Source organism: Diplotaxodon limnothrissa, linkage group LG23 (assembly GCF_057381915.1).
Source record: "Diplotaxodon limnothrissa isolate DT_005_m linkage group LG23, D_limnothrissa_male_GT1.1, whole genome shotgun sequence".
Lineage (NCBI taxonomy): Eukaryota > Metazoa > Chordata > Actinopteri > Cichliformes > Cichlidae > Diplotaxodon > Diplotaxodon limnothrissa.
In genome coordinates this window covers 898,611-912,638 of record NC_140617.1, presented here as the reverse complement: position 1 = coordinate 912,638, position 14,028 = coordinate 898,611, and the positions used below count along the sequence as shown (strand labels likewise).

Sequence of the window (14,028 nt, the reverse complement as noted above, 5' to 3'; positions counted from 1 at the left end):
ACCTTTAAATTTGGTAAATATTTTTACGTTTGTTTGAAAGGCACTTCGGTTTTATTTTGAAATCCATGCTTTTATTTTGAAACAGGAAACTGGCACAAAACCGTTAAAGGGCTGTTAGTAACGTTTCTTTTAGGATATGGTAAAATAGTGTGCCTTAAAGTGAAAAATATGTACGTTTACTTTGCCAATTAGTACCTGGCTGACAGTGGCACAAGGTTTGTTAATGTTTCCTTTAACGGAATAAGTTAAATGCAATCAAAATGTCGTTTAATAGAGTTTATATTGTTAACCTTGAACTTGACCTGCTCCCCTCAGGCAGGAGGCTCCGGTCCATTCGCACCAGAACCTCTCGCCACAGGAACAGTTTCTTCCCCTCTGCTGTTGGACACATGAACAATAACCACATGACTGTCCCCGCCACTAACACATGACCCTACGCTGTGTCACTGCATCATTTCATGTCTGGCACTGATCACCACCTGCACTCATGTATATATCTTTCTGCGTAGCACTCATAATTCTTATTCTCATGTATATATCTCATGTATATCTCATGCACATATCTTTCTTTCTACATAGCACTTTAATTCTTATTGTCTGCACTGAAGCACCGCAGCAATTTCCTAATGTTGTAAACCTCAACATCTGGCAATAAACCCATTCTGATTCTGATTCTGATGTGTAGTGGTAAGTTAGTGAGGTGATACAATGAATTGAGTGATGTAAATTTGATGTATATGCTATATGTGAGCAGGAGAAATTTGTTTCCTTTGATCTTATGGTATTAATATTGCTGGTTTTGTTTTGCTCCTAGCTCTTACGGTGTCTTCACTGAATGTTTCAATAAAAACATTTCCAATAAAACCTCTGTGAAGCATCAGTATAAGAGACCATCATTCAGCCAGGGATGCGTTAAAGTCTGGATTTTTATGCCCAACACTCTAATGCGCTAACTCTGAAACCAATAGGGGGGAAAGCCACCTAAACGTTACACGCTTTGCAGATTTTGAATCAAATTATCCAACAGAAAATTTAGCCGCAGTTTATATCGTTTTTTTTTCCTCTGGATAATTTCATTAGTTTCACACAAGGAAAAATGTGGCGTAAAGTGACACTACACGTGTCTCTTAATTGGCTAGAAAAATGCTAACGTTGGCTCAGTAAACATTGCATAGATGATGAAATCTAATGATGATTAACAGACAGGAGAAATAACAGGACATAAAGTTCAGATCCGCTTCATCCTTATTTTATTTACTTAGCAAGACAGTTGCTTTTAAATGCCATTTATTTGGCCTTTACATGCAAACCCGCACAGTACCTCCCTGTATTGCCAACATGTCCCACATGGTCCCACAAAAACACCGTTTTTAAATGTTCAAATGTAAATATACATAGTAGTACTGATCTGTAGGAGAAATGCTACTTGTAGCAGTACAGCTTATGTTGGGGGGGGAAACTACATTTCCCATGAAACCGAGTGGCTTACACGGAAATGACGCAACAAGCACAGCTTCTGTCAAGGGCATCGGAAACTAACGCCGGCTAAGGCTAGCAGCGGCTGTTTGCACGTGTATTGGAAGAAGCTCCGCAAAGGTGAGTTTGAAGAACACGACTGAGGCGGAAATGGACGGCTTTGGTTCAGACTTCTCAGCAGGAGGGTCCGGCGGGAAAATGGACACCGGTACCATCATGGAGCAGGTCAAGGTCCAGATCGCGGTGGCTAACGCTCAGGAGCTGCTGCAGGTAGATCAATGAACACGGCTGCTAAGCTAGCAAGCGCACATTGAGGCTCAAAGAAGTGCTGAGTGCTTTTATCCTCACGGGTCAGAGCTACACAGCTTTACAGTAGCTTCGTTTTTCGTTCTGTGTGTAAGACTGTTTTATTTTTTAGCCCGCAATAACTTCAATAAGGTTGATGGATCCTGCCAGCATGTAAATACATGGCTCATATAAACACACGAGCCAGCACTGAAATGCTGCCGACACAAAAAGATCCCTTTGAGCCACAACGTTGGAGGGTCTTTTAACCATCTGATGCATAGTGGTCACTGGAGTGGACAGCTACTAAAACGTACATATCTCTTTAATGCATTGGTTTCTATGGTGGAACTGCATATTAGCCTTTAGAGTGCTCTCTGCTGCCATGCTCCATTGAGGTCAATTCAGTGTTCAGTTAGTGCAACTGCAAGTAAATTTCCTCTGAATCAAAGATGGCAGACAAACTGTCACCCCTGCCGACCACTGCTGGCATATCCTGTCAATCCTTCTATGCTAAAAGAGCCCAACAGGTAAAAAAAATATGATGATATGCAGTAACATCTAGGGAAGGATATTATCTGTTTGGAATAAGAAATTGTTATGTCTAATATGTAGAAAACTACGATTAACCATGTGTCCACTGTAGTGGACATCATGCATTACCCACTATATTTTTTTAACATAAGTCATAAATTGTCTCACTGTTTTTTGGGACTGTTTTAGTAAGCATATAATTGTTACATTTATAAGCTACTCATTTAAAATATATATTTCTGTGCAGATCAGCTGTAGTTTGAGTTACTATAATAATTATTTTATCATATTTTGTAGACTTCAAATGCAGCAAAGAATAAGGCAGCGTACAGAATAGTCCAGGAAATTCCATCCAGCTCCAGTGATGATGATTTCATTGATGAGTGCAGTGATGAGGAGTTCAGTGATAAGTCCAGTGATGATGAGAGTGGCTGCCAGAGCAGAACAGAGACATAGGAACTACGGACAGCCTAGGTGTGATGAACACAGAAGTGTTTGGAGATGCAGAGACTAAGATGTCAGTTTGTGTTTTCTTCCAGCATGCTACTAAGGGCTTGGTAATACTGTCCTGCATCGTTATAGAACTGTGTAGACTCAAAAATGTTTCTCTTGTTGGAGATAGTTTGCCATATTCAGGTGTAGGATTCACAGCTAGGACTGTTGATTGGTTTTGTTATTTACGTCTAAACATTGGGGCCTTATGAGTTGAAAGTTCCAAAAAAATTGCTGAGATGTTTTTCAAAGGATACAAGCAAACAAGTGTTTGTATATTTACAATAGAACACAAGGTAATTAATTTTTATAGTAAATTCACAGTATTTCATGCTAAGTGCTCAGGCGCATGTAGTCCACTGGAGTGGACAAGTTTATAACTTTATAAAAAAACATATTTTTGGGAAAAAAAGAGTTGAACATTTTTTTTCATGTCCTGAGAAGAATAAAAGCACTTAAGAAAAAAATCTTGACCAAGGCTTTCATAATTCATGCATCAGAGGGTTAATACATATCTGTTTTTTTTAAAAGTCATGCAAATATTCTGCGCTGCTGCTGTCAGAGTAGTAAATGCTAATAAAACACTGTTTCTATTTCAGAGAATGACCGATAAATGCTTCAAGAAGTGCATAGGCAAGCCTGGAAGCACACTGGACAACTCTGAGCAGGTATGCACTGGCTGAGTCGCTTCAGTGATGCCCTGCTGCCCAGAGCAAAGAAGTGATCACGTTTTAAGAAAGCAGGAGGGCATAAAAAAAGTGCTGCAGGGCTCTAAGGCTTACCTGACAGGTGCTTTTGAGTGGGGCAAGCGCAAAAACATAAGGTGCTGCTGAGGTACTGCATCATCTTGTAGAATAATATATCAGGTTTATCGTAGGATAAGGTGGACCAACATGTATCCACTCCTGAGTCTTCATCAGTGTCTCGTTTCCAGGTTAGAGTTGATCTGGGTTGGTCTATCTCTCTGCAGAAATGCTCCTTGCATGCATATATATATATATATATATTAGGGGTGCAACGATACACAAAATTCACGGTTCGGTTCGATATTTTTTCGATACAAAAAAAATGTTCATGCCTTTTTAATTTGTCATTTATTAAATTTTCACGGCACATTCCGCACCACATCTCTGTGCGTTCATCATTTGTTTGAAGCCAGCTCACCTCCACCAACTACTTGTCCGAGAATACGCGCTTCTTTTGTGGTTCGGACTCCTTCTGACATTTCTTTGGAGGTGGAGGAACACCAAAGTAATTGCTTAAACGAGCTTCTTCGGCATCTTTAAGAGTTCTAAACAAATGTCTGTCCTTCTGAAAAGCTTATGTACGCAAACACGCGTTGCAACTTCTTATCTTGTGCGCGTTTTTTATTTTGACAGCGAATGCGCACCTGCGGACCACTTATGTGCAGCCCTGGTTATTTAGCTCGTCATATTGCAGCCACAGAAATTCTTTTGTCCATGAAACCATAAAGCTGCACTTTCTTTTTGCCTTATAGTCTGATTTGTCATAACTTCTCCGTTTTGTGGTAAGCTTTTCTTTGGCTGTCACTTCTTCACCCCGACCTGTCTTATTTGGCTCAGCAGAACTAAAATATATATACTGCTACTTTTACACACGGACTCACATAAGCTCAGCGATTCTCTGCGCGATCAACCTCTCACATGTTTAAGCTGCGGGAGATTTCAATTGTCATGTTTGCATAGTAAGCTAACGATTAATAAGACGATGTCAGAGGAATTGGTGCACAAATGATCGTCACTCACAGATCAGTGCTGTCGCTCTCTATACACAGTTCGCACGATTGCAAAGTGAAAGCAAAAAAACAAGCGCAAATTCAAACGCGATTTCAATATGTCACATATTGACAGTGGCTCACCGATGCCAATGACATAATTACCCAGCTACATTTCTGAAAGAATGCAAAAGCATTGACATATATTTTTCCTACAATAGCCCGACGGGCAGGGCAGAGATAGATTTTGGTAGCCCGACTGGAAAAATCGCTAGCTCCGGGACGTCGGGCTAGCGATATTGCAAGCCCTGTATCTGATTGAGGAATCACTCATCTTTGGAAAAGAGAGTTTATTACAGAGAAATGGCTCTTTCAAAATAAAAGCTCTACTATACGCTTCTTCTGGGCTATATTCTCAGCAGCATATTAAACATATCAGGTCCCCATAAGGAGAATCCTGTGCTAACGGCTGTCTAAACGGGTACAGTGTGTAGCATGCTGCTTGTTGTTTTTGTCTGCTTCCACTTGTCTTTGCACTAGGATGATGTCGGAGTAAATGTGCAGTCATATTCGTTGTGTTCCCACTAGTGCTGTCAGCGTTAATCTGAAATGACGTTAACGCCACAACACGGCAAATCTCCGTTAACGAGCTACCGCGGATCGCCCCGTGCGTGGGGCTGGACAGCGTCAACACGTTAACGAGCTAACTGCGCTAACACACTAGCTCCCACCCATGTAATTGAGCATTGCGTGGCACATCCAACATACTGTTTTACTTCAGTCCATGACGCGCTTACCTTCAGGGTCATACGTCACATGAAGACCAAAATAATTCCAAAGGCCAGATCTGAATGAGGGTGGGGGAGGTTCAATTTGCCATGTTGCAAGGAGAGCTTAGCTTCTGTCTCGCTAGCTTGCCCTGCGCTCAGTGAATCTGCACTCGACTGCTCTGCCTAGGCTGCACTGTCCAGCCTAGGCGGAGCAGTCGAGTGCAGATTCACTGAGCGCTCAACACAGACAGCATCATCAGAAGGAAAGTTTATAAAATAAATTAAAAATTTTGTATTGTTCGATACATATGCGTACCGAACCGAAAGCACTGTATCGAACGGTTCAATATCGATACGAATATCGTTGCACCCCTAATATATCTATCTATCTATAGATAGATAGATAGAGGAGTGCATCAGAAACATTTTTTGTATTAATCACAGTTTTAAATCGGTTAAAGTCTTTGTAGACCACGAGTGGTTTATTTCTCTGGACTCTTTTTGCTTTGTCCCTAACAGAAGTGTATCGCCATGTGTATGGACCGCTATATGGACGCCTGGAACACCGTGTCCCGAACATACAACTCCAGACTGCAGCGAGAAAGAGCTCGCATGTGAACTCTCTTCATCTTTCCCTTCTTCAGGCTGCTGCACACAGCGAGGGCCGATGCAGTGCTCTGCAGGAGGGCCCGCGCCGTGCACGACTTTGCCACGCAGCGGCGCAACATCTGTCACAGTACCTCTGACAGGCAGAGCACAGCCTGTGGACTGCAGCCATAACGGTGTCTCTGTGGACAGTTTTTATTTTGCTCTGAGGAACAGTTCACTACCAATGTTAAATCGATTGTGTGTTTTACGTTAGAAATATAATCAGTCATCTTCTGCGGGTTCTTGCCATGCTGATTGGAAACACTAAATTACCTGCTTAGGTGTGAATGTGTTTTAAAGTGTTTGCTGATGCTGTGGCAGGAGGCGGAGCCTGCTGTGCTGCTATAAGGACTCCAGGTGCAGTTTGGCTCAATAGGCCCAGCTTACTTCCTGTGACTCATCTCCCTGCCCATCGAATGCTTCTGCCTGTAATACCAATAACAGTAAACGTCTCCCAGTCACTGCAGACTCTCCTTTAAACACTGCTTCACATTCTTTGCCGGGTGATTGTGCTTAGAGATTAAATATTTCCTGGAGCCTTAAAGGAAAAAAGTGCTTAAAAATCATCAGGAAGAATCGAAGCGTTTTGGTGTTTTCACCAGCATGAATTTGACATTTCCAAGCCTCCAAACAGACCTATATCAAAGTACGCCTGGAGAACAACACTGTTTTGTCTGACGTGTTTTCTGGTTGTCACTCTATCTGCTGCCCTCCACAGTAGTGGGTTTGTTCCAGCGGGGTCTCCCTCGCCCTGACGGGGTACTGCACCTTTCTCAGCTTCGTGTGTGTGCGGTTTGTTAGATGTCTGGGAACCTGAGTTTGTGTGAGGAGCCAGAAAAGCTGTGAACATCATTTGCAATCAGTGATTTTTTTTCCCCCCAAGAAAAAATAATAAATTAATCAATCAGGTGTTCTCTCGTTTCTGATCAAAAATATCCACCAACAGAACGACACCGAGTCCCACGTCACTGACTTTGTACAGAGTAGACTTTCCCCACAAATCCACGTTGCAGTAAAAGATCACAATACCCTTACATTTACCCATAAATGAATCCCATATTGTCCACACAAAATACACAAAGCCACGTGCTGTGTGTTTACCATCCATGACAATAAATAACTAATAAATACTCCAAATGATCCGTGAATGAATGTTTAAGGCACAGATCAGGATTGTTTCCTCAGTTCAGGTAAAGCACAGCACTACCGCCAGCACCCGTGACCGGAGGGTCACAAAGGTCAGGGCTGTGTACACAGTGTTTGTGTGTGGCTGTTTAGCATGACCTCAGTTCTCTGCAGACACAGTTCTTCCTTCATCAGAAGGGAAGGTATGTGGATATCCAGCTCCTGATAGACGTCACACGAGTGTAAACTCCCGGGAAACCGACTCGGCCGCATCCGTGTCCCCAGCTGGTTACTCCAGCGATAAACCACTGACCGGAGGGCTGACGACACGTCAGCGGCCCTCCAGAGTCTCCCTGCAATATCAAAACACATCAACAGTTTCATTTGGAATTTAAATAACTTTAAATTCTATATAAATGTGCTCTATAAATACAGTGATGATTGATTAACTCATTTATAAGAGCAGACTGAAGATGAGTATGGCAGCAGGGGAGTAAATGTCAGTCAGTCTGCAGCTGAGCCCGGTGCTCTGACCGAAACAGGAATGCGTGAGGGTTTCGTTACATAAGACGATTATGGAGAGGGTGCAGCGGGGTGGCCTGCCTTCGCTGAGGAAGACAGCGTACATTTTCTATCAGGTCACATTTTCTAGCTTTATTCTTTTTGGAGTTTTTTCTCTTACATCTGATTCTTGCTTTTAAACCTTAATTTATTCGTCAGCCTTTTTCCAAAGGTGAACCAGAGAAGCCTGTAAGGGGGGAGATCAAGGTTGACTTTGCTCCGGCCTGGTTAACCATTCACTGTAAAGACACCACAGTCATACTTCCTCCAGCCTCCGAGCACTGCATGCAGTGCACCAGCCTGATGTTAAAAGTCTGCAGGTTAGGAACTTTTTAACGATTGTGAAACAGGAAGTGCAGAAGTCTGTGTGAACATCATACCAAGCAGGTGTCCCGACCTCCCGCCATGAATCCCGCACACATCATGTTTGAAGTCAGAACGCTACCGTATGATTGCTGACAGTCCGTCTGGTCAATGATGTTCACAGCAGCTTTCTGTAGCAGGTTGGTCAATGAACCTGAGGAAAGAGCATTGCACACAGAACAGGTGTGATCGCAACACCTGAGCACCAGTGTTTTTGTTGCTGTGGAAACAAAATTCCATTCAGAGGCAGATAAGGCAGAAGCTAAGCTGATAAAGGCTGCAGTCATATCACATTCACTCGTGAAAGGCCGAACAGGCCACGGATCACGGAGCTATTCCTGCTTTTCTACCTCTGAAGGCTGAGTCACGTCAATAACGTGAAAATGATCTCACCTCTCGGGCTCCCCTGCCTTTATTTCTTAGTAAAGACATTTCATTTTTTTCCTGTGTGACCTCTAAATGCAGGACGTTTAGTTTCGTGGGTTCATCTCTCACCTCCCTCTCTCATGGATCCCCACCCTGTGATGTAGCACTCTGCGCTCTTTAAGAAGCGGTGTACTGGTGATGGAAGACAGACAGACTGGATGGTGTAAGACATCGGGGCTGGGACGGCCAGCTCCAGCAAAGCCACATCGTGGTCCATGTTGGTGCCATTAAAGGCCGGGTGGATGATTACCCTCTGGATGGGAACGACCAGGGCTCCTACCCCCGATCGCAGCACAGATCCCAGGCTCACGGCCCAGTTATTGGGAGTAGAGTCACTTTAGATGTAAGTTATTAATATTAGAATCACTCCTGAGCTTTCAGTGAAACGAGTTTTGATATAAATGTATGAAATACCTTTTGAAGCAGTGCGCTGCAGTCAGTAACCACCTATTGTGAATGAGCGTGGCACCGCATCTGTGAAGCCTCTGGTACTGAAGACTCCCGATCCAAGGCCACTCTCCCCTCCGAGCTGTGACTCCACCCACGATCCTATGGGAGCCCAGCGCAGGGCGCACGCCGCAGTCTTAAAAAACCAAAAACCAAAACGCAGTTAAGAAGAATGACCCGTAAGTCCCTCATGCTCCGTGCTTCGTGCATTTTAAGTTTACCACAGTTTCTTTCATCAGCCCCATTGGGACAGTCTGCGGCTCTGTCACACTCCGGGTTGACCTTGCTGATGCAGGAAGTGGAGCTACACTCAAAGTTTCCACTGCAATTCAAGGCTGGAAAAAACACATTCATTAAATAAATGAATCTCAGTAACCGATAAAGCTCTTAAGATTAAGGAGCTTTCAGGCTGACATTACCAGACAGTGGTAGCACTGCTGCAGACGACACGTTATCAGCTGAGGTCCCGAGTGCTGGTGGGGTATTAAACTCTGTCACTGTGGGAACATGCTGGCCATAATCATGAACCGAGGTGGGATCAGTCTGGCTTAGAATCCAGTTACGGAGCCTGGTAACGCGGGAATAAACCCCAGGTCTGTTGACCTGAGCGCAGCCCACACCCCAGCTCACTATCCCGGCCAGGAAGAATCTTCCCGGGGCCCCCTCGCACACCAGAGGTCCTCCGGAGTCCCCCTGCACATGACACACATGAGCTGACAGATACTCTGAAAAGTGTCATTTTTGGTAACTTTCAACTATTCAGCATCAGGTAATCCGTCCTGGTTGGTCAGGATTAGCATCATTAGGCTAATCACCACAATTTTAAGCATCAGCTCTGAACCTTGAAAGTCACGGAGCTACTGGGAGATATGTCTCAGAGCATGTTGTCTTTATCAGGGAGACGACACGACAGAAGGGGCACGACATGTACGACTGTCAAATATCAGCTGCTGTAATTCACAGCTATTGCTTTAAATGTTGAAACAATTATGTAATAAGTGCATTTTACACATTCTTAAAGTTCATATTTTTGTCCAAAGAAGTAACATTTTACGTACAGAGAGATAAAATTTCCAAAACGTGTTCGATAATTTATGCAACATCAGATATTTTGAAGTGGATTTCTTTCAGACTGAGCCTCTCACGGTATAATCAACAGCACACGGTTATGCTGAGATGAACAGATGGCTCATAGTCTCAGTTTTTAAGGTGAGAACGGTGTGAATATTTTTAGCGATCCTCAGACCTTCATAGGTCATAGGTCATAGGTATAGACATGCCCCACTGCATGTGAACCGTTTTCACCACTGACCTGACACGAGTCCAACTTGCCCTGCAGGAATCCAGCACACATCATGTTTGGAGTGATCGCTCCTCTGTACACAGATGACTTATTGCACACCTTGGAGTCAATGACTTTGACCACAGCTTTCTGCAGCGTGGAGGACAGCGTGACTGCAGAAGAACACACGACACACTGATTACTCCCACTTGTCATATTTCACCTTAAATGACAAGACGACAGCTTTCAAGAACAAGTTTTTAGGATTTTCTTTTCTAAATGACTCGTCTGTTGCGTTTTGTGTGCATTCCTGCAGACTCACAGCTAAACTGGTGTACGGCACCCCAACCGGACACAATGCAGCTCTGACCAGGTGCAAAAACATGAGATGGGGAGGGTATGCAGACAGGCTGCACGTAAGAGCTGAACGCGAGAGGCGTCTCCAGCTCCAGCACAGTTACATCATTGTCCGTGGTCATGGGGTTGTAGTCTGGAGACACAGTTATGGTCTTGATGTTAATCGTTCTGGACTCTGGCTCCTCACCGCTCACCAGCGTCACCCCAACCAGGGCTGTCCATTCTTTGGGGTTATTGACCCTAAAACCAGAGGAGGCAATCATAAATGATGGTGTATATTCATGAAATGGGATTGTTGTTTCTTAAGGACTTTTCTAGCATTTTTTCAAAAGCCAGAACAGAATATTTGATCAAAAACTGAAAAAACTGAAAATCATTTCCAGGCTCGTGTGCAGATGTGTCCTAATACTGATTTATTGCAGGACAGCACATGAGGAAATGTGTTTTATGTAACTGTTTGCAAAGTGGTGAAAGAAGCATCATAGTCCTGTTTAAGTAATAGTGGGAAAACCTAAGGATCAAAACATTGCTAAAGTAAAAGTACCCAGAAACATATACATCACAATTAATGATGACGTAATATGCAAATTAATTTAATGGTGCACTGGTAGATAACTTTATTACTTGTGTACTGCTGGGTATCTTTATCAGTCTTGCCCCGCCTTACCTCTCTGAGCCTCATCCCCACGCACCAGCTGCTCCAGGGGGCGGGGCCTTTTCTACATTATGAAATAACCTGACCTTGCAGTTAGAGAGGCCGCTTCACTGTCCACTTTCAAAACATGTCTTAAAACCCATTTTTATTCTTTGGCTTTTGACCTCAGTGAGACTTAGTTTCTCTTGTAATTAAATTAGTTATTTATTTAATTATTTTATTTTTGCTTTTATTTATATCTTATGTAATTTTATTATTTAGTTCAAATGTGCAGCACTTTGTGTCAGCTGTGGTTGTTTTAAAGTGTTTTATAAATAAAGGTGATGATGATGATGATGATGATGATGTACCAACGAGGCAAAGAATACTAGTAGACGTGTGTTTGAAAAACAATTTATAATTAAAGCTTTAAAATGAATAGCATGGACAACCAAGCACAGTATTTACCTCCAAAACAGCGCGGAAGGAGCAAAGCATAGAAATACTACAGTGCTGTATACAGTAAGTCCGTGCTGTGCTTCTGTAAAGCACCTGTAAACTGTGAGCTACATTTCACCTCTCCATACTCTCAAACGATGGCATTGAGCATGTGAAGGTCGAAAGCTTAATGATTGTATTGATTAGCATCCAAAATTTTCAAACGACTGTTTTTAAACGGGTTTAAATCAGAGCTACCTCTCAAAGCAGTGAGCTGCGCTGACGAGCCAGCGTTCATTGACGATGGTGGCTCCGCAGATGTGCCGCCCATGGAACCTCAGGCTGACCTGCCACGGCAGCTCCCCTCGCCGTGCGTCCTCACCGCCCACCACCCGACTCCCCGTGGCAGGACGCGTACCGCAGGCTGTGGGTTGGGTGAAGAAAAACTAGTGTAAGTGATTAAAAGCAGATGTGTCCCAGTATATTCTGCTCAGGTCTGTGGTAACGATGCACACTCGTTAATAACAGAAGGAGTAACGGAGCTACTGTGTATGTCTGCTGTAGTTTGAGGAGTCATTCACCACAGCGAGCTTCATCAGATCCATCTGCGCAGTCTGGGACGAAGTCGCACTCTGGGTTTACTTTAGTGACACATTCTCCGCTGTCACAGGTGAAAGTGTTGTCAGGACAGCTGGCTGCAGAGCCAAAAATACTTTCACTACGCATGAAATAAATGAATAAATAACAACAACAATACATAGTAGAGTTTTTGCAAAACTGGTGACTTATTAAAGTTACAATTCTCACTTCTAAAGATAAATTTGCACATTGAAAACCTGCTGGATGAGCTGAAAAATGGACTGTTTCAGAACACAAAGGCCCAGTTTTGGCTCGTGAAAAGCTGAGACTTTGTTGAACACGATTTAACAGGATAATGAATGAATGGATGTTTGGGAGGAGGACGGATGTCTGTGCGGCAAAGCCATTCATTCCAGATGGAAGTGACATCATTAGGTGAACATTTGAGTTTAGCTTGGCTAATAATAAAGGAAATGAAAATACTTTTTTGAGGTTATGGAAGTCAGATAAAGAGTTTGATGTATCCGTTTCTTATACAAATAAAGATGTAAATGATAAACGACATTTCCACTGCTATAAAACATTTTTACAGTTTTCACTGTAAATTTCATTTACAGTAACTTTACTTTCCTGTACTTTTACAGTCATTTTCTGGCATCCAGCACATTACTGTTAAATTTGCAGCACAATTGTGTGTTTGGTTTTGTGCGTGCGAGTGTGTAACTTACCTATCATACTGTCTCCAATAACATAAAATGACTTTCCACTGGCTCCTACAAAGAAGGAGGAGTGATAGTTACGATCTTCGTCACTCCTAGTAAACGTAAAGACTCTGGTGAAACACACAGACTGGTGACAGCTTTACTACCCAGCAGGATGACAGCGTCGATCTGTCCAAACTCCGGCACCTCCAGCGGTTTCCCGTGCATCGATGAGCTGAGTCCTGCACTCAGCAAGTCCTGAACAAAGTTTTCTGAATACTGCTGGATCTTGGACACCCTGAAGACGAGTCGGAGCGTCGCCATCACATCTCCGTTAATGTTACTAGGAAGGCGAGAAGAAAACTGGCAATGTTCCATCTTACATCCTGTTTGTGTGTTGAATAAATGACCCCGTGCTTACCCATAGGCAACAATGCTGCAATCGACAAAGTGACGTGTTATGGGTGAGGCGGTGAAGACGTTTTTAATCTGAAAGGTGAGAATCAGTAACAGTTGAACACCTTTAACATTAAGACCTGCGCTCTCATTGTGTTGTGAATCAGCACTAACCCTGGACTTTAAAACTGAAGACAGTACTATGGAGAAACCAGAGCTCTTATCCTGCAGTGCAGCGTCGTACTTCAGACCTCTGAGCTCCACTGTCTCCATGAAAAGATGCTGCTCCTGCACAAGGTACGCTGCGGGTAAAACAGGAGGAAGTTATCAGTAAGTGATGCATCTGCAGTGAAATCTTTAAACGGTTCGTGCTGGTTTAAAAACGTCTGATAAATGAGTCACAAAACATTACACCCAACATTCGTGTGCAGGCTCACCTATAACCAGGCCGACAAAGATGCCAATAATAAAGAAGAAGAGGAGGAAGAGTATGAGACCGCTCCTGTAGCAGACAGAGCTGGAGGGAGCGGGAGGCGAAGATGACCACGGCCCTCGGCCTTCATCCTTCTGCGCTTCCATGTTGGATTCACAGCCGTCACAACCCACCGTCGACTGTCTCCAGCAGCATAATGCCTCACAGGCAAAACGATTCAAGCCTGCGTGAAATAAACGTGCTGCGTGTCACTGCAGTTAGTGCGACATGAGACTGGGAGCATGATTTTAAACAGACACTTTTACACACACACAGAGTTACATTTAAAGATACTTTTAGTTCTCAC

At 43.4% G+C, this 14,028-nt stretch overlaps 2 protein-coding genes across 2 annotated transcripts; one reads left to right on the top strand and one right to left on the bottom strand.

Annotated features, from left to right (window-relative positions):
* The first annotated feature begins 1,510 nt into the window (after positions 1-1,510).
* timm13 (translocase of inner mitochondrial membrane 13 homolog (yeast)) lies at positions 1,511-6,843 on the top strand. Its single transcript, XM_085348109.1, has 3 exons — positions 1,511-1,746; positions 3,387-3,455; positions 5,812-6,843. The coding sequence occupies exons 1-3, from the start codon at positions 1,627-1,629 to the stop codon at positions 5,908-5,910; spliced, it is 288 nt and encodes a 95-aa protein (XP_085204235.1). The 5' UTR covers positions 1,511-1,626; the 3' UTR covers positions 5,911-6,843.
* Positions 6,844-7,256: 413 nt separating this feature from the next.
* Positions 7,257-13,828, bottom strand: tmprss9 (transmembrane serine protease 9). The gene is made up of 15 exons (XM_085348155.1): positions 13,687-13,828; positions 13,424-13,551; positions 13,275-13,342; positions 13,021-13,196; positions 12,881-12,925; positions 12,155-12,268; positions 11,832-11,997; positions 10,467-10,741; positions 10,175-10,317; positions 9,282-9,555; positions 9,084-9,197; positions 8,830-8,998; positions 8,485-8,750; positions 8,007-8,143; positions 7,257-7,418 (listed from the first exon to the last, which is right to left on the bottom strand). Exons 1-15 carry the CDS (start codon positions 13,826-13,828, stop codon positions 7,257-7,259), a joined length of 2,379 nt encoding a protein of 792 aa, XP_085204281.1.
* Positions 13,829-14,028: the final 200 nt, after the last annotated feature.